Source organism: Antedon bifida, chromosome 5, assembly GCF_963402885.1.
Source record: "Antedon bifida chromosome 5, ecAntBifi1.1, whole genome shotgun sequence".
NCBI classification, from domain to species: domain Eukaryota; kingdom Metazoa; phylum Echinodermata; class Crinoidea; order Comatulida; family Antedonidae; genus Antedon; species Antedon bifida.
Genome location: NC_136230.1, coordinates 11,621,282 through 11,648,624, shown reverse-complemented (window position 1 = coordinate 11,648,624; position 27,343 = coordinate 11,621,282). Strand labels below are relative to the sequence as shown.

Here is a 27,343-nt window from a genome sequence, read left to right as displayed (position 1 = left end):
ATGTGTTACCTGAACACATTTTGGAGCCTGGATACGCATTCAGTCGTAATTAACTGCTTGTTCAAACGCAAACACCACTGTATTATAATTCACATTCAGACTACTTAGCACTACCGGATGAAGTGATGACTAAAAAAATAAAAAAAATATTATAGAAGCAAAATAAATGTATACGTAACAATACATCATCTTAAAAATCGTTTTTTAATTGTAGCAATGTAGCATTATTTAAATCCATAAGTTATTTTTAATTGATCACATCGAATTGATTTCAGTACGATATAAATATGTTGTAGAGTGAAAAATATTATAACATTAATGTTTTTAATCTTTCAGCATCGATCGACACCTTTAAATTTGGCTGCTCAAAACGGCCACACAGATGTTTGCACTGTTTTGCTCAAGGCAGGTGATAAATTGGATCTTCCAGACAATGTAAGTTTAACAAACTTACGATAATTGTTTTTATTAGCTTAAAACCAGTTGAACAGCTCTAGTACAGCATCATAAAGTTGAAGACAGGCCGATTTTCTTAACAAAACACTATTTTGATAGATTTAATATATGTTTATACAAATGTATTGATTTGCGATGAATGGAAAATTCCAATCTGTATTTTGAAGCTTCAAATTTCTCGGTAACTAGAGGGCGCATTATTTCGGCAAATGCTTAGACTAGAAAATAGTGTCGGGTGTTGTATACAGAACATTAAACTCTAATCAACACTAAGAGTGGCTTTCGGATAATTTTAGATCTACGACCGATAAATGAAGGTTCATCGAACTGGGAGTGTAATTAGGCTTATAAGAACTAAACTAGGTCAACCAGTGAATTATGCCTACTGATGGGTACATAAACAAGAATACACAATTAACTTTGTTAGGCCTACTCATACAATATCATATAAAAAGTTATGAAATCAAATGATTATCGAAGAGTATATAATTATGCATCATGCAGTTAAACTAAACCTCATTTGAGGCTTAGGGGGTGCAGTTGGAAGAGTAATAACCATATATGGCACAAAGTCAGGATTGAACCGCGGACCTTGGGATTAAATACCAACCTCCATGATACAGCTCCACTCCAATGGCTGTCAATGGTGAAAACATAACGGCACACAACGTAACATAAACATGCTTCGTAGTTTCTTTTGTCCAACTACAATTTGGCTCTAAATTACTCATGTAAACAGCTTGATTACATCATTGCACAGACAAAGGAAACTTTATAGTATGCGTTTTCATAACTAAGTGAATAAACATATACATATTTGTGTTTTCATTGACGAGGCTGTAATAGTAACTTCAGTAACTATTACAGTACTTATTTGTTATACGACACAAGACATGTGTATCTGCTAGGTACGTACATTTATTCGAAAAAATAAGTCTAGATAGATCCCTTAGGCGATACTAAATCAGAGCTAGAGTTTCCGATCGCTGAATGTCTTACTGTATTTATTTAGTGTGGTTCTTATACTGTATAAATACAATCAACTTTTTTACTGCGGTTCCATCACCATCACCTCGTGCCGCCCAAATTTCGCTTTCGGGTTCACGGTGAGTCACCTTGCAACTTCCTAGTTTCTAAGTTGGCCGTTGGTGGCGATAGCAATGTTAGTTTTTTTGTTTATTTTCAGACCGCGCGTGTGGTATAGTAGTTATCAAAATAAAAATTATACTGCAAATTAATAAAGATCAAATTAAATATATTCACAAAGCATCGGAGTATATTGTGGGGAATAGTATATAACATTACATAGGGAGAATTGATGATAAGACCTTTTGTCAGTAATTGAGTTTTACGAATATCAAGCATTTCAATAATGATAACCGTCCAAACCATAACGTCCTTCTAAAATCTTTTTACCCGAGTCATTATCATTCCGAGAACCATCATCTACACTTCCTGAAGGGGAGCACGCGAAGAGAGCTCACCCTCTAGTGTGTATAAATAATCATTCGTTCTTTCGGTTTTGCGCTAAAGTAAGGTATAACTGTTGATGTTTTTCTCGTAGATGCAAGGTCAAAGTTCATGTTAAGAATTATTCAAAATTTACATTTTAAACACGGTAATTGAATTTACTGTATGTTCATTAAGGGTCGGCTTTTTGCCTGTAAGATTAAGTCTGATTCTAAGAAATACTTGAAATTACCTGTAAAGAATATTGGAGTAGTCATCGACACACCGTAACTTGTTTAATTTAATTATATCTTAACATTTATGAATGAATGATTATTACTGCAATGTTACGTGATTCACTAAAATGTTGGACGCGGCTTACCACCGCGAGGCGCTATATGTGCACGTTCATGATACTACGAGCTAAATGTGCTCCATGAGGTCAATATTAGCGTGCCTTTATATAAAAAAGTGTTCTTAATTCTGACATAGGCGAGCACAATGGACACACTTTTGTAAAGATCTCCGCCTTCGATACCTACCTTATTTATCTCAGATGTAACATTATTGTTCACTATTACGATATTGTTCCATATTTCTTAGGAATATATTATAAAGGGTTTTAAAACAAAATTTCTGATTTTCAACCGTCCGCGGTATAAAAGTGATTTCCGTAATGTAGGCATAATCCCTTTTATTTGTGACTTTCGAGTTTTTGCTCCCCTCCAATGTTTGCCGTTTGCGGCGACATACATGCCTTCATTTTTTCATGGCTACGCGTTAAGTTTAAAGCTCTGTCTACACTATCAAATTAGTTTAACAAAACGAGTGTGATGTACCCAAATATAGTAGTGATATGACATCATCATGTCCATATATGGGCACGTCACATTTTTTGTCCCATAAAAGTATACTGCAAAACAACGATCAAATCAATTATATTAAACATCATCGTAGTATATTGCGAAGGAAATGGTAAAATGAATATAGGCCTAACATTTTAAATATCAGAAATTAGGTAAACATTACATTAGGCTTATATCAGGAGAACTGATTATAGCCATGATATATACATTTGAAATCAGGTAAAACCCCGATATAGCAGCCGAATGGTAGCCGAGTTGTTGAGTTGCTGTTAGGTTTGAATAGGTTGCGCGCTATCTGCATGTACTGTATCACCATTGAGACCCGGGATGCATTGGCCCATGTTGCAAGCCGTTTAAAACGTATTCCTTTTTTCGGAAACGGCCACTGGTGATTTGCATTGTTTGGTATTTGTCACTTCTTGATTATATTATGATACAAATAACAATAAAATCTTTATTTTTGCAACGAAAACAAAACTTGGAACGGAAAAGGTATTGTAATAAAAATTACGGTGTTGTATTTGTTCATAATTTTAATAGTTTAAGTGATAGAAGGTTTGTCAACCTGAAGCAATAACTATCTCTGATAACTTACTTATTATATTTAGCTTATGTTTATAACTAAATGTATCCATCATTATAAGTTAGCTAAATATATTTTCATTCAAACATAAGAAACCTTTGCTCTAATGAATCTTAAGCAATTTTACATTTTAAATACTTAGTTTAATTATTTATATCTCCACTATTCCCGGTACACGTTAGCAAAACCAGAAAACAGAGTATAACATAAAAGATTAAAACTGTGCTTATTATGGTAATTATCTGTGAATCGTGTGTACATGTATTTTATAAATGTACAGTACTCCCAGTATCTTCTCATACCAGCAACCATTTTCTATGAAGTATTATTAACTTTTTTTTCAGGACGGGGAAACACCTCTTATGTGTGCTGCTGCTTTTGGTCACGTGCGTACATGTATGTATCTCATCAAAGTTGGAGCAGACGTAGATCATTTGAACCACGTAAGTTATTTACACAATACGGTAATATTTAGTGTGTCATAAATGTCATTATAAACCACTTCGATTTAGTTTTGCTTAATTGGTGGTCACTGTACCGAACTTTAAACATGGTAGGCCTATAGCATATATATATGCTTTATTATAGTTCACAGAGGGATCATATTTAAAAGTCTCATTTCTGTTTTAAGGCAATGCTTATTGCTACAATATATTTGTTAACATTTGGCTATTTTGGCGGCCATTTTAAATTATCACCTCAATCCACCCCAAGATGTGCGTTTTTCTGTAACCTTTTCATTTCATTTCATTTCAAAAGACATTTATTTTCCTCCATAGCAAAACAATACAAAATAATAAACCAAAATGGTAAGGTAGGCCTATATTAAAAACGAAATAGATGTTTGTTGGATAAACAAAAGAAAAGTGAATTTAAGAAAATTGGCTATGGAGGAAGGCATAATACCAAGAAGATGAGGAAATCTTGTGCTGGGTATGCCTATGCAAATAAAATGGATAATTGAATAAGAGTGGAAATTAAGAGAAACAAACAAGACACAAAAAACAAAACCTTCTGTTCATACACATGTAAGAACCCCATTGTGTCATATATGTCATTTCCGGGTGACACCTAGCTCAATCTGAAGCCGGTCTAATAACCTATAACACACAGCCACTGTGCAATTGGGACTGTACCGTTTTTAGAGGTGTTTACCACCTGTTGGTCCAGATCCTTCACTAACAGCATTAGTGAGAAGTTGAATAAAAAATAAATAAAAAAAAAAAAATAGCATGTACGAAGTGAGAATACATATTGCGCCGGTTTATTGCAACGAATATAACAGAAGCTTGAAAAGACTCATGTTTCATTAAGGTTAACAAAAAATAAGTTGTAAAACTCAGTGTCTAAATACAAGCCTAATGCCTGCGTGCTTCAGAACATATCAAATGCATTAATAATGATACTGTATCGCTACCGTGTCATAAAATCAGCAAACTTCATCGTACTGTATGAAAGTATGAAAAACGACTGAAGACGTCGACTATAATGCGATATTATTTCTAAGAAACATTTACCATAAGAACGCCTGTATCGATGTTGGACTATATTTTTAATTGTTGTGACGTAATATGAATAGCAAGGTGTATTGCTGTTGATATAGCTATTTCATATTTACACAATCACTGCATTAATGTCATTTGTAGAGGAGGAAAAGCCACTTGAATTCGCGTTAAAAAACGCGCGTTTCATTGATTCTCTTTCTATTAACTCTGTCTGCCTCTTTCTTTCTAACAAACACCGAATGAATTAAAAGTTGTTTCTTCCGTCCTTATTTAACGCTAATTCTACATAATGGGTATATATACTTTCTTTATAGTTTTCTCGATCTAAATATGTACCACCATTTAAAAAAGGTAAAGAAATGAACCAATTAACAATGTCGTCGGTATAAAGTCCTATTATCGGTACTTCAAAAACTTCATTAGATTGAATATAAAATGTAATGTATGTACTGTGAGTAATTTGTGGGTTCAACATACCCCTATAACATAGTATTGATACGTTTTGAGTCTGGGTCTTTGTATTCGGGAAATATCGAAAACCTTATATAGCCTAATATTGAGAAGATTGTGTTGGGGTCTATGTTTTCAACAAATCTCGAAAACAGAGACCCTGGGTTTCGGGTCTCTCGTCGCTGTTTTCGAGCTTCCTGTTTTCGTAATCATTCGTTATCATCTGTAATAACTTTTTATTTTGTGATGGACTCCGTTTTACATTATTCTACTTTACTGTTTGCTCACAACTTTGCTCGATTACGATTAATCGCACGTGTTATCATTACCACTTTTATTAGTACACACAAAATACAAATAATACTGTGTGGTTGTGTATTGTGCAAACTTTAACCATCTAGGTCCTGTATCACCCACTAACGTAACAATCAACCACTAATATAATAATTATTACCCACTAACGTAACAATCAACCACTAACGTAACCTTAACCACTAACGTAACAACAGTAGTATAAATATTTTGGACATAAAACAATTTAGCCTGATTTCCTTTAAAAATTGTCTTAGTGAAGGTGAAGGTAATACCAAACTGACTCGTCTTCATCATCAGTAAATTCTCATTTTTAACAAACTGTAGGACATTTAAAGTTGTTACTTTCGAAATGAAAGTTGGATTTATTTCCTAAAATGTATTGATATTATGATTATATAATCTACGATTACCTGTCTGACTGTCCGTAAAAATAGTGTGTTACGGTCTTACGGTTACAATATTGATAGCCGGACAGACGATTCAAAATAGGCCGAAGTTTTAAAATTGGAATTAAAATTTCAAGTTTAAAATTAAGACCCTTATGTCTAAAGGTTTTGAAGGACAGAAAACAAACGTTTTAATTTAATTAAATTTAACACCATTATTTAACGAACAGTTTAATAATAACTTTTAGTGGTTAAATTTGGTTACGTTAGTGGTTAATACAGTTTTGTTACGTTAAACCGCAATTGCGTAAGCGGTTAATGGATTGTTACATTAGGGGTTGATTTTTGTTACGTTAGTGATTGTTTGTGTTACGTTAGTGATTACTGTTAGTTAGTTGCAATCGCTATGTCAGTTAAAGAGCAACACGCGTCTTCTCAATCAGGTACTCTATATCAGGCATAAGTCGCCATGTACATTGTGTAGACACCATTACCAATAATCAGGTAACAATTATGAATATAAATATCCATAAAAAGATCTATCCACACTTGAAAATCCACCACGTTCACAACCGGAGGAAATCGAGAACAAATATCTGACGTCATTGTGTGCTATTCCTGTGATGAAGTTACTTATTTTAATAATTGAAATATAATATATTTTTTACTAGGATAAACGCACACTTCTGCATGTATGTGTCTCAGAAGATCTCACGTACAACGAACACAGAGCCATCATTGTGTATCTAATGAAGAAATGTTTTGGTAAATCTTACGTTTTAAAAGAAGATAAGGTTGGTTTGATGTTTTACGTAATAGTATTTATTTAAAAAAAAATATTTTTGTTAAATTGTGCATACATTTTTTGTTATATTTAATTTGATAATTAATATAAATAAGTTGCGAATGTAAAACAATAACAATAGGCCCTAATTTAAAATATTAGAAATTGTTTGTAATGGATTGAAATTTATATTTATATACCAAATTACAAAATGTAACAAAGCGTGCAGACATTATTACAGGACGTGGTCTTCTGTTTTTTTTAAATGCATTAGAAGATGTGTATCAGTATGAATCGATTCCTATTCTGATTAATAATGTAATCATACAATGTATTTTTTTACATAACATATTTATTTTTAATTTGCACAGTATGGTAAATCTGTAATAGATTTGTACAATGAAAACGCGTGTGAGAAATATGACAACGAATTAAGGGCAGGTCAAAAAGCCGAGATAATTGACATATTGAAAGGTGAGTTTATAGCAAAGTAGGCTAACAGGTAGGCTGTAAACATGTGTAAATCAACTGACAACTAATCTTGAAACATTGTCTTGTTTTTACTTGTTTAATTTTTTAAAGTAAAATAAATAACAATATAAGTAAATTCTCAGCCAATGATTATTATTAATACAAGTTTCTTGACTCGATACTCATCAAAACAGATTATAGATTTTTACTTATAATCACATTATATTCTTTAACATTATTAATAGAATCAAATTGGGATTATTTAAGAAATAAAGTTTTAGATATGTTTAATTATTGTTTTAACAATAACAAAACGCATTTAGGCCTATAGCCCGCTTTACAAGAAACAAATCAATATAAAAAAATACAAAAATCAGCCATTTTAAACAAAAACATTTTTAGTGTACATTTTGTTGGAGATGGGCGATGCCTCTATGATGTCACACGGAATAACTGGTTCAAACGCTGCACTTAAAGCCCATGTTACACCAGTATGTTGTAAGTGAGGTCTGAGGTTTTTACACTGTCTTCTAAATGTTCGCATTTTGCTTCATGTACTTTTATTTACACATATATTCTAACTTTGTTTTAGGTGGACCATTGCCCGACATAGATATTACATCGCCAGGTATGAATAATTGTTCCATACAATAGAATTTTAAGCAAGAATATTGTTATTTCCGAAGTGTTTTTCATTTCTTTTTTTTTAAACTATTTCATACGCTTATATGCGTATAATGTATTTGGTCTTTAAATAAAGACTACTGTATTGCTTTTATCAATTCTAGTGATTAATCGTATTTCATCAAATGACATACGTTAATTGTTTTACCATGTAATGTAATATTATCAGGCTACAAACACATTACAACTTCGAAGACGATTGACTTGAGTGTATCTTAATTATCTATGCTACTTAATATAAATCCGAATTAATATACAATATAACATGAGACACCTTTGAATAAGTTTATTTCCCAAATTCTCCGCAAAAACATCGTGTGCATGTTCATTTTTGCCGGGCAACATACAATCACCACAGGACCAATCCAGGTATCCATTCTCAATACCTCGACGGTATTCCTCCTGGGATATTCCCGTACCACACGTCCTGTGCTGCCCGGCGTTCGCATTCTTCGCAAAATATTGCCTCTTGGCGTTGAGTTACAAGTTGATGACATTCTAAGCATTCGTTCATGTTGTTCGATAGATCAACAAATTAAAAGTGGTGTTTTACTAATATTTTTCGTTCATTTTATAGTTGTAATCGCGGTTAAAATGTACACGCAAAGGCACGCGTACGCCACTTTCTATTAACAAGAGCTGCATTGTTTTATCTCCGAAAAGGCTTACCGACACCGAAACGGATCGTCTTTGAGGAATCTGTGTATTGTTTTTTTTTAGCGCCTTGATTTTATTTGCACAATGCGCTCTTAAACAAAGACGAAAAACAAACTATTAATTTAATTTATTTTATTAAACATTTTCGAACTACATTATTATCACTTTAATAATTCTTAGTTTCTTAGGCCTACAAATTTACATTCGAAATCCAGCACATTAAATATATACGTATATGCCTACGTTACCATTCGTTTCTTATATCTATCTTAAACCTTACTCTCATTAACGTTTATTATAACTTTAGTAATTCTTCAATTCTTTTTTGTTTTACCAAGAAACATTATATATTATAGGTCTACGTACTAATTCGTTTACAATCAATAACGTTTATATCATTAAAGTTTTATTATCACTTGCGTAATTCTTTCTAATTCCTTTCTTTAGACATACAAAATTATTTGTACACATTAAATAAGTATAGGCCTAAGTAATAATTTAAATTCGTTTCTTATATTTATATATTTATTTTTGATTAAGGAATGTTACATATTAATGCATGGATTACAAGACTTGTCAGAAATTAAGAGTTACTTTTCAGTTTTTGAATAAAGTTACTATATAGGCCTATGACGTTTATTATATCACTAACGTTTCTTATCACTTAGACAAATTACATTTTGCTGTATATATATATATATATATTATTTATCTTAAACTTTACTGTAGTATCATTTACCCCGACACATTATATTTATCATAAACCTTAGTATCATTTACGTAACTCCTCGTTTATTCTTGTATATAATTATAATAAAATAAATAGCCCTCAAATATGTAATTGGTATTTTTATTTCAAATTCACTGTATAGTGATTATTAATTGCAACATTTGTAGTTTGTCCGTGTTAAGTTTGTCCGTGTTGTTTTCCTGTGTAAAAACAAAAAGCAAAGAGGTAAATACACAATGAAATCGATATTACTGTATTATGCTGCTGTCGCGTCATTGTTTCCCCACCAACGGCACTATGGGCGTTCCATAGATATTGTCGTATAATCTCGAGTTGGTGTGGGTACGAGTTGGTTGAGGTACGAGTTAGCCAAGTTGGAAATAGGTATGAATTATTTTGGGTACGAGTTGACCACTTCTAGCCTAATAGGGCCAGGCCTACTCTTCGCGATACATCGCGATGTAGATGTAGCATCGCGATAGCGCCCACACGGTGACGTTGAGCCTTGAGTTGAGTTTGCTTAGCTAGGCTAGGCATAAATGCTAAGCCTACATTTTAAAAGGTGTCTACTGTATTTCTTTATGATTTAAGTTGTAGGCTGCTACTACAAGTTACAATAATTATTATTATTAGTAAGAAAACGTATAATACTGTAGTATTTCAAACAAGCTACCCTCTATTAATAATGGAACGATCCATTTGATGATCTGGGTTTTCTAGTTCCATTTTGGAACTAGACATGAAACTCGTCACTTTGACGAGTTAGTTATCCGCACGACAAACGCCATGTGCACGTCATACGTTGGAATATTGCACACAGAAAAAGATTATGGCATTATGACATGAACTGAAGAATATGGTATGTTGTTATTGCTGAATTCTGTTATTTTGTGTCATATGAGTATACACAGTATAATATGTATACATATCACATACAGTGTAGAATAGGTGAAATTATGGGACCCGCTATTTATTCCAATTTTTAACATGTGGACAGTTTCAAACATATTGATGCGCGCTCTTTTAAATGTAATGAATTATGATGCAAAAGTTGAAAATACGACTTTTTTTATTTAACTGGCCATACTGCCCTTTCAGTGTAATAACCAAATAAATACTTTTATTTAATTGTTTTCCCGTGATGGGATTCGATCGGGGATTCGATCCCGGTACCTCTGATACCAAAGTCAGTTGCACTACACATCGAGCCATATGAGCACCTGCTGAAGGCAATCCGAAGAAAGATTATTCGTTCATTCGGTATGTCGTGAACCCCTCGATGCAAGTTGATTATTACATACCAAACTAAATCATAATTTTTACTATGATGAAATCTTCACAAATTTTAAACAGTGACATATTATGAAAGTGCATACTTTCAAGTTTTATATTATTTAACATGTGGAGAAAAAAGATAAACGTTATGTCTATTGTTTTGCTCTTTGAAAATGTTATGTTTGTTTGATGATAAAAATTTCAAAAATTAAATTTAATATGCAAATAATGTAGCCATCAAACACGTTTTAACATTCAACACTATAATAAATCAGACCTATGATTCATACACTGTAAGAAAATAAAATAAAAATAGGGGTAACCTTGCATTCTGATGAACTGTGCAAAAGAAATGCTCATATGTGTTCCCTGCGCCGTGCGCGCGTAAAAATGTGCGCATCTGGTGGGAAACATGTGCTAATTTAATCAGAAATTGATTTGAAGCATTTTTAAATTTCAAACGCTGTTTACGCGCACTTTCTAATGTTACAAAATTTGTTAAATATCCAAAAAGTTAACCCTTGATGTGAAGAAAACGTAGCTGAAAACTTCGTTAAAAAATTTGTTTCGAAGTTATAACCAATATAAGATTTTCAGAAAATTGTGCGTAACTTACGCTACGCGGCTGACATCGTCAAAAAGCTTGGCTGCACAACTTTAGTAAAATGTCTAAATGTTTACAAAGTTACAACATGTTATGTTAACAGTTAACACATTGCAGAAAAACAGCGTGCACAAAATCTGAGAAAGAAAGAAGAATAAACACTAGACATGAAACTCGTCACTTTGACGAGGTAGTTATCCGCACAACAAACGCCACATGCACGTCATACTTTCTTTATAATAATTCTGTTATTTTGTGTATGTAATGAACTATGACGCAAAAGATGAAAATACAACTTTTTAAAGTCAAGTGGCCATATGATGATGTCACAACATCAGATTGGCAAAATGTTCATATAAATTTGTTTCTACAATCCAAGCTTCCAGAAAACGTTTTAATTGTGATTATCACATTTTATTCTTACGAGCTATAAGAGATTAAAATTTACTGTAAAGATGAAATTAATGACCCACGTAATTAAAATTTTTAGGCATGATGACATTATAAATTAAAATATTTTTAACTCATGCGAAAGATAGTTGATTGACCTAGACAATATTAAAATCTCGGGGAAAATTAGAGTACGGATAAGCGAGATGCGCTCTATTGAATGTGATGAGCAATAACGAAAGAGACAAAAATCCTATATTTTACATTCATGTGGCCATACGATGACGTCATAACATATAGTGTATACTGTATACTTAGACGTGACACAACATAGAGAGAACACTAACATTTTTTTCAATGGCATATAATCGTTTTTCTGTGCGCAATATTCTAACGTATGACGTGCATGTGGCGTTTGCGCTGCGGATAACCTAACTCGTCCATAGTGACGAGTTCAAATCTAGTTTATATTATTAACTGTTATTTACAAAATAAAATGTATCGGTTAATTTAATGAAATAACCTATACAAATTGTGCACTATAAAATCATTCTAAAAGAAAATTAACAAGGATTATAAATTTTAAAAAGTGAGAGGTATAATTAAATGTCCAATGTGAATGCATAGTAATAATAACTACTGTACATAATGACTTTTTTGTAAAACTACTATTAAATCCTTATTTTTTAAAGATTCCACTCCAATTGAGATATGGGCTCGAGGACCAGAAGCAGTTAGAGCATACAAGGAAGCCCTGGAAGAAGGGAAAACTGAAGTTAAACAAGGCAGAGTTATTTTTGTAGGTCTTGAGGGAGTAGGAAAAACTTCTACTATTAATTCATTACTAAGGAAAAGGTAAGAAAATTGTGGTATCAATGTTGTTTAAAACAATTTATTAAATGACCACAGAAAAAAAACCATACACCAAGACCACAATGCTCTGAATGATAAACATTTAGAAAAAAACACCAAAAAATATTCGTTTTCCCCCAAGTATCACTACTATTAAAGTATAATGAGAGGGTTTTGAGTTGAAACTCTATCTTGAATCTCGGGACATAATAATATATGTGTACATTTTAGTTTTAATATGCATTTAAACATATTCTTCTCAATTGTAGGCATTTTATCATTTTGAATTTATGGGAATTTACTTTTAATTAACTGATGACACAAAAATATACTTTATGAGCCAACTGAAAAATATTACTCTTTGTATATTGATTTTATTTTATAAATACACTAATAATAATAATAATATTAATATAATCCCAAAAGGCTGACTTGAATCAAATTGAATGATTAAGATGGGTTTATATATATTGTATGGCTATTGAAGTGAAATAATAATGGAATAAATATTCATTTTTGTCTGTAGTTTTAAATCAAAGCATGAAATAACTGATGCCATAGCAACAACAAAAACAGTGTTCACTCAAGATGATGCTGATGAAACAATATGGAAAGAAACAGAAAGTATATAGTAACATGCAAATTAAACCAAAACAAAGATGCAAAATACTAATTTATTAACCCCTTAGCACCAAAGACTTTGTCTCAGACTGATTCCATTTTATCCTGTTTAAAAATGTGTTTGTGCTGGATGTAATTCCTAGTACTATTAGAAACTTAATACTGTTAAGACTCTTACTTATTATATGTTATATATATATATATTTTTGGTTTAGAGTATTGGAAAGCCTTTGATAGTGCTTAATTGTACTATTGGCATTTTTCATGGTACTCCATCCACCTATGTTTATTTTTTATGTATTGTTCTGCTTACTGGAAATTGAATTTATAAAAAAAGTATACTTACGAAACTAGCCAACATTTATCAACACACGTTTGCGAACATTTCTTTTAGGACAAAGCCTTCCATATTTTTCTGCCTGCACTGTCAGCTATCTGTTGAAAGCTGCTTCACAGTAATTCCTTAATTGGATTATGAAGTTATATTGTCATGTTTTATGGATGTCACTTATATAATAAATTGTTTTACATACAATTTCTTGATTACTGCTTTAATTCAAACAACTTTGAAATAAATTGACACCATCCTTACCTTGCTTCTTACCTAAATTATTTTTGGTACACAGAACTAGATTTATTCTGTAATTACCATGGATATGTGTGTTTCTTCCTTTTATAATGTTTAATAATAATTAACATATTCATAGTGTCCAAGTATAATATACAAAAATCAATTTTTTTTTTGAAGCTGAAGCTTCTGAAATGTATGAGAAAGCAGTTGCTAGAAATGTGGCAAAACAACTGAAAGAAAAGCAAAATGGTTCTGATGATGATGATGATGATGATGATGATGTGGGAGAAGTAAAACGTGAAACAGCATCAACAGAAAATGCTTCTGATAACAAGAATAGTATGCTAAAAGAAGCATCAGCAAAACAGGCTTCTGGCAATGAAAAAGCTCCCAAAAAAACACTGGTGAAACATGTGGAGAAAGAAATTCCAGCACAATCAACTAAAACAGAAGAAAGCAAAATGGATGAGGGTAAGTAAAAATGTTAATAAGAATGTTAAGAGCATTATTATTACATTTCACCTAATATTTCACTGTCTGCTCTACCAAAAGCACTCAGAATTTTACATGGGCTGACTTGTGGTCTGGAATTTCATATTCGATTTAAGATGGAAAAGGTGGATTAATTTAATAAAAGATTATATTTTAGAACAGTTAGTGTCTTTAAATGTTTGATATACTTTGCCTATTTCAAATTTTTTTTAAAACTTTGTTTTATTACAACTATGGGCCTTTGTATCTAAAAAATAACCAGACCTATTTTTGAGGCACCTCTGTTAGATTGAACTTGAAACTATATTTGTATATTATTATTAAACAAAATAAACATACAAAAATCCTCAAAACAAATTCAATCAATCTTAAAACATCATGCACTAAATTCCCTTCTTACTAATTGACGAGGAGTGCTTTCAAGATACGTGGCAATTGCAAAGTCACTATATCGACAACTCTTCTTGTCGAACAGGGAACGAAAAGCTGAGTAGAATTATTAGGGAAGCTAATTTGGAACCTAATTTGGAACCTGAAATCAACAGACAATGTGTTATTCCGTTGGGATCTTGTCTAAAAATGCACTTTTCTATATTAATTAATAATTATAATTACCACTGCTAAAATAATTAGAATCCTAAAATAAATTACCCTAATAAAAGGCCTCTAAAAATTACATACATATTAAAGATGCTATTGGATATTAAATTTTAATTTATTTTAATGAATATATAGAGAAAGAAAAACTCCAGACAAAGATTCCTTCTAAGATTGAGAAAGAAGGAAGAGATGACCAGATAAAGATTCCGTCAAAAATTGAAGAATTAATAGAGGTTGAGTTTCAGAAAGAAGGGAGTGATGACAAGGTGACTAGCGACAAGTTTTTGATGAACATCTGGGATTTCGGAGGACAGCCAATTTATCATGTGGTGCAGCGGGTAAAGTAGTTACATTTCATTACATGAAGCCTCACAGACATGCAAGCAAAATGCAGGGAATATATATATACACATATAATTATATCCAATCGAGTTTGAACAATACCATAATAGCCCCAGTGGTCTAATGGTTAGGGCAACTGCATATCAAGCAGACGGTCCGAGTTCGAGTCTCGGTTGGGGCGACTTTTTCTCATTCTCACAGATTTCCTCATCTTTATTGTTTCAAATTAATTAATTAAATTTCAGTATATCACCGGGCGGTTTAGAATTAATGTTCTTTGCCTGCTGTGTTTATATATATAAAAGTATCTCTTTGGAGATCCCGCCTCGTGAACAAAAATACTGAAAGATGAGGGGGTATCAATTTGATCTCTGTTGCGCGTGTGTACTACTGAGGACTAGTGCTGTTCCGCCGTACCACGCCGAGAATGTTAAAAAGTCGCTATCCAATTGAGTTTGAACAATACCATGAAAGCCCCAGCGGTCTAATGGTTAGGGCAACTGCATATCAAGCAGACGGTCCGAGTTCGAGTCTCGGTTGGGGCGACTTTTTCTCATTCTCACAGATTTCCTCATCTTTATCGTTTCAAATTAATTAATTAAATTTCAGTACCGGGCGGTTTAGAATTAATGTTCTTTGCCTGCTGTGTTTATATATACACATATATATATATATATATATATTGAATATTCCACCCGATGCCTGCATGACCCATTCTGACAGAAAGTCAGACCAGCATGGTATTAGTTTATATATATTCCCAACACATATTTCTGTGAGAAAAGGCCTAACAAGTTAGTTCTGCCTGCACAGGTCTTCGTCCTCAAATATAAGACAAAAGCAAAAGTTAGGAAAGGCACTAATGTAGTAAAAAAATAAAAAATAAAATTTTATTTTAAAGAATTCTAGTACTAGGGTAAAATATCTATAATAAATTTAGTAGTAGTAGCAGACATGACATTTTTAAATCTAAAAATTAAAACACTATGAAACAAAAACCCTATACAATTATAAATATAAATGTTATTGATAATCAAGAATTTTGATATATTTACCATTCATTGAAAGTCACTGTTTTATTAATCTCATAGATCTTCATGGTATCTTTTGCTGTTATTTGTGTAGTATTCAACCTTTGTGATGATCTTGATGCCCCGGCTAAAGTTTTGGATCCAACAACTGTAAGCTGACTTTTATTAGTTTTAAACATTATTTTCAATTCCTTTTATTGTGATTGTGTTATAGTGAAAAATGTATACCTCTGCTCTGAACACATCTTAAGTTTTGAGAAATAATCAAATAGCTTCTCACATGTTATCCATAGACAAAAAAGTACATCAACAATGAACATTCTTTTCCTGCATTACTCAATATAAATGAATAACAAACAAAAAAGTAATTAAAATTACGTTTTTTTAATTGTTGTAATTCAATTCAATTTCTTTTATTTCGGAAAATATATTATCCATATAAAAAAACCTAACAAACAGAAAAAGAAAAAAATTGCAAACTCTAAGCTTAAATATATAGAATACCTGTCCATCAACAATACAGTATTTTAAATAATCGAATAAATTCAACTTTAGTGTTCTACAAACATGTTATCATATATACTTATAAATTTAGGGTAAAAAGTATGACCATCGAATGACAAATCTGGAGTTCATTCTTTCTTGGATTCGTTCCACATACACAAACAGTAGACCTGACGCAGAAATAAATGGTCAGCCTTGTCCTCCTGTATTACTGATAGGTACACATTTAAATAGTCTTGAAGGAAATGAAGCAGAAAAAGCACAACAGGTGAGTTGACTCTACCACAGAGAAATCGCCATGACTCAACACTACAGAAACTTTTTTCAAAGGCCAGTGAATTCAATCTTTTTTATTGTAAACTGGATCACAACATTTAGCGATCGCTATCTAAATAGTCTTTTGATTATTCTAATTAATCTGATTAAAATAATAAATATTAGAAACCACATACCATATGTATATCTTTCTTTCAGGTTAAAGAAATAGAAAATAAAATTTGGGAAGCCCTAAAAGACAAACCATATGAAACTATGGTGTGTTCAACTATTTTTACCATTGAAAACAGTGTACCATTTGAACAGAGCAATGCTTCTGACATCATGAAACAAATACTGGATTTGTCAAAGGAAATGATACGCACTTTGCCAATAAAATGGCTGCGAGTTCAACAAGAAATCCACAGCAGAAAGAAGCACATCTATTTACCAACTTCTGAGGTTAGGTGCAAGAATTTATTGACAATAGCGTTCAATCTAAATAATTGAATGGATTAATAATAATGTGGCAATTTCTTTTATAAAGAAAGATTCACAAATAAGGTTTACAGTATTTGTTCTATATTGATTAGTCAGATCTCCATTTTCGGTATACATTGCTACTTTTTAATCATCTGAAAATGTACAGGTGGTGTGATGTAAGAGGTAAATTTCTGGCCATCTATAGGTTCATATTAACATTTTCTTACCGCATGTGTCTGTTTGTTTGTCGGTTTGTTTGTTAGGATTACTCAACAAGTTATTGAAAGATCTTTACCAAAATGAAATAGGTAGATATGTGGTCAAGGACCACTCCATTAAATGTTGGAGGTTTGTTTTTGGCGTTGCTGTTCTATTGTTAGTCAACTGAAACTATTGTTATTAGTTGAAAGGCTGGTTCATAACAATTCCACAAAATGTGCATACACATGGTTGTAGTGAAATTAGCCTAATCACACACAGCAATAGGCCCAAAAATAATATTCCTCATTAAAATCCTAGTTAATACAGGCCTGAATAAAACAATTACTTTTTCCTATATTGAAGCTTTCAGTCAACTACCATTTTCACTAGTAGATGTACTTGATATATAAAGTTAAATCTCTTTATATTAGGTATTTATAACACTGTTACATGGAAGTTAGGAAAGTATAAAAAAGAGATGAATTACACTCTAAATATACTAGTACACAATGTTTTGAGAGACTATTTGAAAATTGTTAAAAGTATATTAATAAACTGTTTTTTCATTATAATTGTTTTAGAATTGTTATACAGTTTTAATCAATCTATTTTTTAACAGATTCTAGATGAAGTACTGACAATCTGTCAAGTAACAGAAGGGCACAAAGTTCTGCTTGAGTATTTACATGATATCGGAGAGATTCTCTACTATCCTGATAACAAGGATCTAAGAGATATAATAGTTATAGATTTGATGCGACTAGTTGACATGTTTAAAACAATCATCACTGTCATAGACAATAAAGATATGGTTAGCAATAAATATATTTCAATACAAAACGATGTTTTGCATACTGACGTGCAGCAACATAATGACATGCTTCAAAATTAAATTTGTTTAATAAATGTTTGAAATTTTGTTTGGAAATAACTTCTCTGAAGTATAGGTACCCATCATGCAATTATATGAGCTCAAAGATCAATACATTATTTCAACTTGGCCTGAGTAGCTTTGGCAGACATGAGCCTATAAATCCTCTCATTCTGCTTACCATAAATATTGTGAACTGCAATAATGACAAACAAAACATAGCCTACAGGTCATGAAGTGTTTATATATTAGAACATAAAAAAAATCAATTATAGGCCTACCAATGTTACTCTGAATTAATAAATTAAAATTTAAATTATATTCTATTTTTGTAAAATAATAGGTACCAACTATGAGACCAGCTTGGAGGATGCTGGACAAAGGCATTTTAGAAGGTGGATTGTTAAAACATCTGTGGGAGAAGTTTTGTGATTCTGATGAGACATTCACATTCTTTGTGTCTCTCATGCAAAAGTTTGGATTAGTGTGTGAACAAAAAAATACAAAGGTATTGATACTAAAGTCGTATTAATATTTCAATTTTCTAGCATATAGACTGATCTACTAGTTTTTTTTAATTATTATTTTTTGTTTACACAGAATAATGAAAAAATGTTCTACGTTCTGTCACGTTTGAAACCACTTGCCTCACCACCACCTACATTTGAAGAAAATTGTGCAATTTCCCTCTTTCATGATTTTGGTAGCTATCTTCCAGATGATCTCTTTCAACGTGCTGCAACTAAATTCATTGAGAAATTTCAAATGGAAGGTTATCCACCCACCCTATACTACGAACATGTAGAATTGAATATTGATGCTGATCACCTAGTCATTCTATATGTTACTACCATTAAACATTGCCGTATGTTACAGGTAAATTTTACTTAATTAGTATTTGATATACTGTAAAGCCCATTTTTTAATGCAGCCATATATTTTCCCAAATTTACAATATCAACTACTTCCAACTAAAAATATTTTGCAGGAAATTTTTGTGATTTAGTTTTGTATGAAGTACATTTTTTAACATACAAAAAAGTAAGATGAACCTAATAAACGACTTGAAATGTTATCCACCTACCCTATACTATGAGTGTGTTGAATTGAATATTGATATTGATCACTTTGTCATTCTATATGGCTACCAATAGACATTGCCATCTATCTGTACAGGTAAAATTGTTACAGGGGCGGACTCAGGTGTTGCCCTTGTTGCCCGGGCAACACCCTTACTTGTATACTAAATGTTTTTTTCTGCCGTAAATTAAAATTTAGATTTAATTTTATACTGTATTACCCATATAACGTTATTGAAGTCGAGGGCTGGGAAGTTTGCAAAGTGATATCGAGATGCGCATCTTGAAACAAATTTGAAGATAGTGATGGGCTTCTTTTCGAGATAAACTTTATTTGAATGTCAAAGGAATAGAAATGTATGATCGTGTTATATCAATATATTAATGACCTTACAACCCTTAATTAAAATTGAAAAAATTCATCTCCTTCCCAAAATACTTTTGATATCAAATTTTCGTTTTTAGTGAAGGTAAAGATAAACGTTGAAACTTACCAACGTTTCGTGCGTTAGCATCACACTTTTTCAAGGTAGTGGTGTCAGCTTGGTTTGCCGACACTGACCATGGCATAGTCACGTGACTATGCCATGGTCAGGCCAAGCTTCATATATTCATTCTACAATTTAATGTTTTCCAAATAGCACTTTTATTGGGAAAATATGTAAAATTGGCAGGGAATATCTCAAAATCATACTATTGTAGTAGCAATAGACAAAATTTACATCATCCTTTTCAAAAAGCAGTCCCTCTTTTCAGTTTTCAAAAGTAAAAGCCCATTTTTGAAACATTGTAAATATTTATTCTTTGTAGTACATGAAAAGTTGTTTTGTATTACTTTAGTAATGTACAATATTAAAGAATAAATGTGGATTGCCATTTTTTAAAGGTTACTTATTAAAAAACATCAGCATTATGGAAACTTCAATGATATGTATGTTTCTTAATAGTGATTTATGATTTCACTCCCTGAAGTGAAATCTGAATAAATAAAGCTAAATTAACAGTGAGTGTGTTAATATTTCAGACAACAATAGTCAGAACAACAAGCTTCAATACCGATGGTCTTCCAGAGCAGTGTACTGTAGACGACAACAAGCCACTACCTTCTGCTTGTAAGAAGGTAAGCTCGTAAATACAAAATGACAAACAACATAAATTATCGTAACTAGATAATGATTATCTTAACTAGATCTGGGTCGTGCCCACTGATTGTTCTCGAATACAGAGTCATTTTCAGTGTTAAAAAACTGGAGATTTCAAATGGACAAATGACGTTTTCAGGATCGAATAAATTAGACACGATGATGTATGTACTCAACTAAAATTAGCACCCTGGGAATTACTTCCTAAAGATATACTTGTCATGAAAGTCAAATTTAAACAAACTTAATTTGTGTTTTGTATGTAACATTAGGGTTGAAGGATGGGTGCAAAGAGGAACAATTTTTAAATAACGAAATATTAATTGTTTTCATGTTTTACAAATAATATCACTAAACACAGTAAAACATTGTGATTTAATAATTGTTGAAACTGTCACCATCATAGTCGATTGAAATAGTACAGTACATGTAACGATACGCAGCTACGACGTTTATATTTTTATGTAATTATAATATTAATTAAAACAAACGTTGAGAAGCAACTGTCAGTAATAAAGTTTATTTGTATATGTGTTTATATAATGAAAAACACCTATTCTAACTCATCTATTCGGGGCAAATCATAAATTCGCTTTTATCGTCAATAAATAATTATCTAACTCAACTTATTTAGAAGACCTTTCTTAAAGGCAATTCACACTGAAGTTGGTTCATACACAACAAAGTTGTTCTGCGTTTAGGGCATGGGATCCTTCGTACTGTAGGCCTATCCTATACTGGCTTTACAACGCTACTCATGTCATTGAGGTGGAGGGTGGTGATGTGGGTGGTTAACTGCAATAATAAAGTTGATTGCACATAATAGACGGCGGCTGAAAACGCTAGCTCATTATCTGTTTTACAAAAAACCTATATCCAACCTCTGCAGCACAGATTGAATAAAAAATGGTTCAAATTTCTGTTGCCTTTGGGTTATTACGACGCCTGAGGGAATACTGAATAGCTTTATATACTTGTGGAAGAGAGATTGGAATGTTCCATTTATCGCAAATCAATACATTTGTATAAACGTATATTAAATATATCAAAATAGTATTTTTTAAAGAAAATTGGCCTGTCTTCAACATTATGATGCTTTACTCGAGCTGTTCAACCGGTTTTCAGCTATTAAGAACAATTATCGTAGGAGGAGATAGGAAAATGCGAAGCATCCTCGTATTATTGTGTGCAGGTATTTTTCAAGATGGACATCCATTAGACAGTGTATACCACGATTGGAAAACACCCCAATTTGAGGCAAATAGTTGAACCTAAATTCGTTTTAATTGTCAATAACTAATTATCTAACTAAATTTAATTAGTAAACAGGGTTACATCAGGTGGTTAAAATCAGTACTGAAAGTACAAACAAACTTTTTATACAATCGAGTAAAAATTCTTGAAGTAACGCGCGATTTATCGAATTTTGCCCTTACGTAAATTTATATATAGAAGCAATTCCTAATTACTACACTATATTTTTAGGTGCTTTGTTTCCTTCAAAAAGAGTTGAAAGTGTTCAGTCAGAGTGAAGCAAGAGGTCTTGAAGTAAGAATGTACATTCCTTGTGCTTGTGAAAAAGACATTAAAAATGCTCATATGCACGTTATTCGCAAGTTTGACAAAGATTTACCGTGTCAGACCCAAAAGATGGAAGTGAAACTTTACCGTAAATTGTTTGGCGAAGATATCCTATCAAAAAGTAAATGTATTTTTTGTTTCGTTTTAACAGTAACAAGGCATGTAAAATAAAGATATTTTAGTTGCAAATAAATTTTGAGTTTTTATTTTAATTTTTAAGAGGGATTTCATAATACTTTAAAGGCTTGGCCCCAGGCAAGAACAATTGAAATTGATCGTAGATAAAAAGTACACTTTACATTTTATTCACTGGAAATAAATACTAATGTAAAATGTTATTAATAAATTATAATAAATCAAATGTTCAGTGGGAGGAGGGGTGGTGTTGTAAAATCTATAGGGATATTTGACAAAAAAGAAGACAATTTTGATTTTTACATACCCTATGTTTTCTACCAATTTTATTCTCTGATTTTTCTTTTAAATATCAATCTACAGTGCTCAAATGTCCTAAGTTCATACTTTAGAGCATAATAAGTATAAAAATAAAATATAAAACTAAAATGGCCATCTACTAAATTTTAGTTTTACAGTACATCACCCTTGAGATAAGTCTATAGAATGATCTGGGAACACAATTTTAGTGCTATTTTTTTGATAAACTAACTACTGTTAAACCACTCTCTTTACATGTAAACAATCAAAAATGAAAGCTGAACCATCAATCCTATATTTTGTAATACTTTCCTGTCAAGATTTTCCTAGTGGGACTGATTATTCATGAGTTTTGTTTGATTTTATAATGTATGTAAATTACATTCACAAACAATTGTTAAGTTATACCTATGGTAAGACATTATTATAAATTATTTTTATTCATATACTGTAGGTGCTTCTGATACTGATGTGGCGCCTAATGCTACTCCAGCTACACAAAATGAACCAACCTCAATGCCTGGTTAGTTGATTGTGTATCTTTGTCCAACTCACACAAAGTTTCAGTTAAAATTATTGTACATGATGTAGGCCTATCCTTATCCAATTGTGCCCTAACAATCAAAATATCACTATAAAATTAATTGATCAGCGGCGGATCTAGAAGTGCTAACATATATTATTACTAGTACTTCATAATCTCATTTCTGTATAAAGAAGAGAGTGCGCCCCTTGAATCCGTCCTTGTTGATAACAGGGGCCTACATATATTTGTAACGCATGATTGAAAAGAAATGACGTTAAGAGAAATATGAAAATAAAAAATTAGATACGCATCTTGAGATATTCATTCTTTATGTCAGATATAAATCATTAGTAGAAAAAAAATTACATACTGTACATAACAAAAAAGAGCATTACCTTATCTATGGTACAGTTTTTGACTAATTGACACTTAGCAAACATAATTATATTATTATTGTTATTAATAAATTGTGTTATTACTATTATTAGATTTGAATGAAGACGATTACAATGAACTGCTCGTAGAGGTATCAGACTGGTGGGAGGAACATGGAAACATTCACATGCTGAGAGTGTTACTAAGCGAGTTCACGAATCGTGATACAACCATTACTTTGAAAAAAATAGAGAGTGAAAATATACCCTATGATCTGATTAGATTACTTGAGGGTTCTGGACTTCTCAAACCGGCACACATTGGTATCCTCGTTGAAGCTACTAATATATGCGGACTTCAGGGAGTGCAAGACGTGATTGCGGAAATTGTGAAATTACCAAACTTGAAATCCGTTCCTTTCACACATTTTTCAGAGTATCGAAGAAAATTGATAGCATTTGGTCAGCAATTGAATACAAAGAACATGGTAACTATTGGCCGCCTTAAAGGCATTAAGGAGGTCAACAAAGACAGAGATCCGTTTTGGTTAATATTGAAATTGGAAATGAAAGGCACACTTGCAGAAGGAAAGGAGATGGACAAATTTATTAAACTGCTTACAGATAAGAAGATGATGAAAGAAGTGGATGCATTGACAATACTAAAAGGTAAAACAAAGCAGTATAAGCTCATTCACAAATACAGCAGAAATAACATAATGTCTGTATGGTTTGAGAGAAAACAATTATGATAAAAGGTTTTTATAATGTTATATTCATCAGCATGGATATTGTAATACTGTCCTAAAATAATTCCTTTATAGGTGAACAATCAAGAAGTGAAGCTAAACCATCAAGCAATACAGAAAGTACGTTTTTTATTTTTTTTTTACAAAAAGTGGAAATTGTGTTACAAATTCACTTTGAGTATTTGTACTTATTTAATAGCATTTGTATAAGTTTTTTCGATCTAATAATGTCACAAACTGCATTTTATGTAAAAATAAATACTATATGGGCCCTATAATGTTTTCGTCTTTAAACAGTTTAAATGAGAAAAATAAGTTGATTACAATAATATAAGTGGCCTGCCATGCATACCAGCATGCATCGCACGCAAATTGATATTTTTTAACCTAATCTATAATTTTAAAGCATTTACTGTATAGTAGACAAATATGTTTCAAACTTCTTAAACTGAACTAAAGTTTAATGAGGTGCAGTTTGATTTATGTTATGACGTGGTACTTTAGTGAATGATGCCATTTTGCAACTTGGATTACAGTTTCGTTCTATAAAGTTACCAAACATTAACACAAAAAAAAAAAAAAATACAAAATAACAAGTTAAATCCTAATATTTTATGTTGTTGATTAATTCAAAATGTCTCTTGGAAGTTTAAATATTATATAGTAGCGGTAATAGTATTCATCAACATGGATATTGTAATTACTGTACTAAAATACTTTTTTTTATAGGTCAGATCAAGAATTGAAGCTGGACCATAATGATAAAGGAATACAGAAAGTATGTTTTATTCCGATAGAGTTGGGGGTCCTATTATTGAAGAATTGTAATTCCTCTTTCACATTAATATTTATTAATTGTGACTTACAGTTCTTATTTGATTGTATTGAGGCATTTTATAGACTGTTTACAGTATGGTATATATATACATCTAACTCATGGTCTTAAGCCTAGTCTTAGACGTAAGCCCAAAATGAAACCATTGGCAACCATGGTTTTAGATTTAAGACCATGGTTGCCAATGGTTTCATCTTGGGCTTAAGTCTAAGACTAGACCTCCAGCATTGAAATTTGGAGGTTCACTTACTGTAGGTTTCCTAAACCAGGGGCCTCAGCCCTCTGCGTTATACCATTGCTTACCTGGATAAACCAACAATAGCCCCTTCTCTCCGAAGAGCAGAAAATATTACAAGAACTTTAATACATAACCACATCAACACCCCCACCACCACCCGAATCCATTCAACATCAAACTCTTATGAAACACACCTACCTCAGATTGTCATCATTTCTTTTAATGCTGTTGTGTGTGTACGTCAACAACATATGCTAGTGAAAGACATGAATTAGTACAGGCTTTGATTCGTTGAAAATCGATATTTTAGAGTGCTCCCTAAAATAGAAAAAAAGAGATACGTTTCAAGCCGTTATTCTAGGCTAGAAGAAGACTAGAATAGAAATCAATATGTTTTTAGAATTCCTGAGTGGAACTACTAAGAAACAAAGATAACAAAGCTAAGTGTCGTACTCTGTTATCACGCTAGTGAAATACGTGAATTAGTACAGGCTTTGCTCTATCAGCGATTCGTTGAAAATCGATATTTTAGGGTGTTCCCTAAAATAGAAATCAAGAGATACGTTTTAAGTCGTTATTCTAGGCTAGAAAAATACTAACTAGAATAGAAACCGATACGTTGAGATACGTTATCCTAGTGTTACACTAGGATAGAATAGGACTTTACTCTGTTAGGCTTGTGTTTTAGGGTTCGTAGGTTGCTAAATACCACTATGCCCAAGTTTTAAATGTAGGGCTCCTATAGTATAGTCAAGTGGGACCACTTCAATGACCCAAGATCTTTCTTATGTCCTAATCCCTCCACATGACATAATAATTTTTTTGGGCTTTCTTAATTTAATAATAATAATAGCTCTTATCCAAATATTATCATGTGAGTAGAATAGAAACTGATACGTTGAGATACGTTATCCTATCAAAGGATAGAAATAGGACTTTACTTTGTTAGGCTTGTGTTAGGGTTCGTAGGTTGCTAATACCACTATGAATGTGATAAATGTACCAGGGGTCCAACCTTAATGACCCAAGTTCTCCAAATATTATCATGTGTGTAATATTAAATTGAAGCATATACTGTAAAACTCATTTATTTATTTACTTTTTATTCTGCATGAATGAAGAATTATACCATGCATTTATGTGCATTTTAAAGATATATTGTCCACCTGAAAAAATAATTTTTGTTAAAGATGTATTGTCCCTCAAAAACATGAAAAATGAAGATTAATTATTTTGTAGTTTCAATAAAGTTAATCACTTCCGTGGAAAAACCCCCCGAAAAAACAGTGTTTTCACTTATAAAATGACAAATGGTTAAATTCAACCAAAAATTCATTGACTGGCAGAAAATTTGACTTTGCTTTAAATTACAGTTTTTTCACGTAAATACATTTTTTTCCGATCTAATTTTTAGTCAAAGTGAATAAATGTAAAATATGTTTTGTAAATAATACAGAACGTGTAAAAAAAGTGCAATACTATTTCTAATTAATCTACTCAATGAATCAGTTGCAGGGCGCACCCCTATATTTCTTCCATCAATTTGAACTGTAATATAACTAATGTAATAATAATGTAAATAATGTAATTTTTGTATGCTTTCCGTATATATTATACATTTTTATATTATATTTTAATATTAATGTGTTTTTCTAATTTGTTTCTAACGTTTCTTTTTAATCTGTTTTTAACCATGTTAATTTGGCATACCAGCCACGATAACAATTAATTTGAATAAACCATAATAAAGAAATAAAAATATATCGTACAATGTTATTCTGTATATTGCTTAAGCTTGTTCTCACTAGAGAGGCAACGCAAGAACATAGATGCAACACCGGCCAGTTGCAATAGTGTTGGTGAACATCAGTCCAAAATACGCAGAATTTTTTCCAAAATACGTCAACTTGAGGGCGCTATACTAATCCAAAATACGCGAGTCTTTCCAAAATACGT

General features: G+C 31.9%; 1 protein-coding gene across 1 annotated transcript; it reads left to right on the top strand.

Annotated features, from left to right (window-relative positions):
- Positions 1–27,096, top strand: LOC144843323 (uncharacterized). The gene is made up of 22 exons (XM_078700117.1): positions 1–45; positions 337–435; positions 3,699–3,797; positions 6,682–6,804; positions 7,166–7,268; positions 7,858–7,893; positions 12,298–12,460; positions 12,984–13,081; positions 13,827–14,120; positions 14,877–15,079; positions 16,175–16,264; positions 16,710–16,886; positions 17,093–17,335; positions 18,177–18,368; positions 18,772–18,936; positions 19,029–19,304; positions 20,532–20,627; positions 22,135–22,351; positions 23,120–23,188; positions 23,680–24,234; positions 24,390–24,434; positions 25,044–27,096. The coding sequence occupies exons 1-22, from the start codon at positions 1–3 to the stop codon at positions 25,058–25,060; spliced, it is 3,405 nt and encodes a 1,134-aa protein (XP_078556243.1). The 3' UTR covers positions 25,061–27,096.
- The last annotated feature ends 247 nt before the right edge of the window (positions 27,097–27,343 follow it).

Coding starts and splice junctions, on each gene's coding strand:
- LOC144843323 (XM_078700117.1), top strand. CDS start 1: ATGTGTTACCTGAACACATTTTGGAGCCTGGATACGCATTCAGTC. Junction 18,937..19,028: donor GTGAACAAAAAAATACAAAG/GTATTGATACTA, acceptor TTGTTTACACAG/AATAATGAAAAAATGTTCTA. Junction 23,189..23,679: donor TGAACCAACCTCAATGCCTG/GTTAGTTGATTG, acceptor TACTATTATTAG/ATTTGAATGAAGACGATTAC.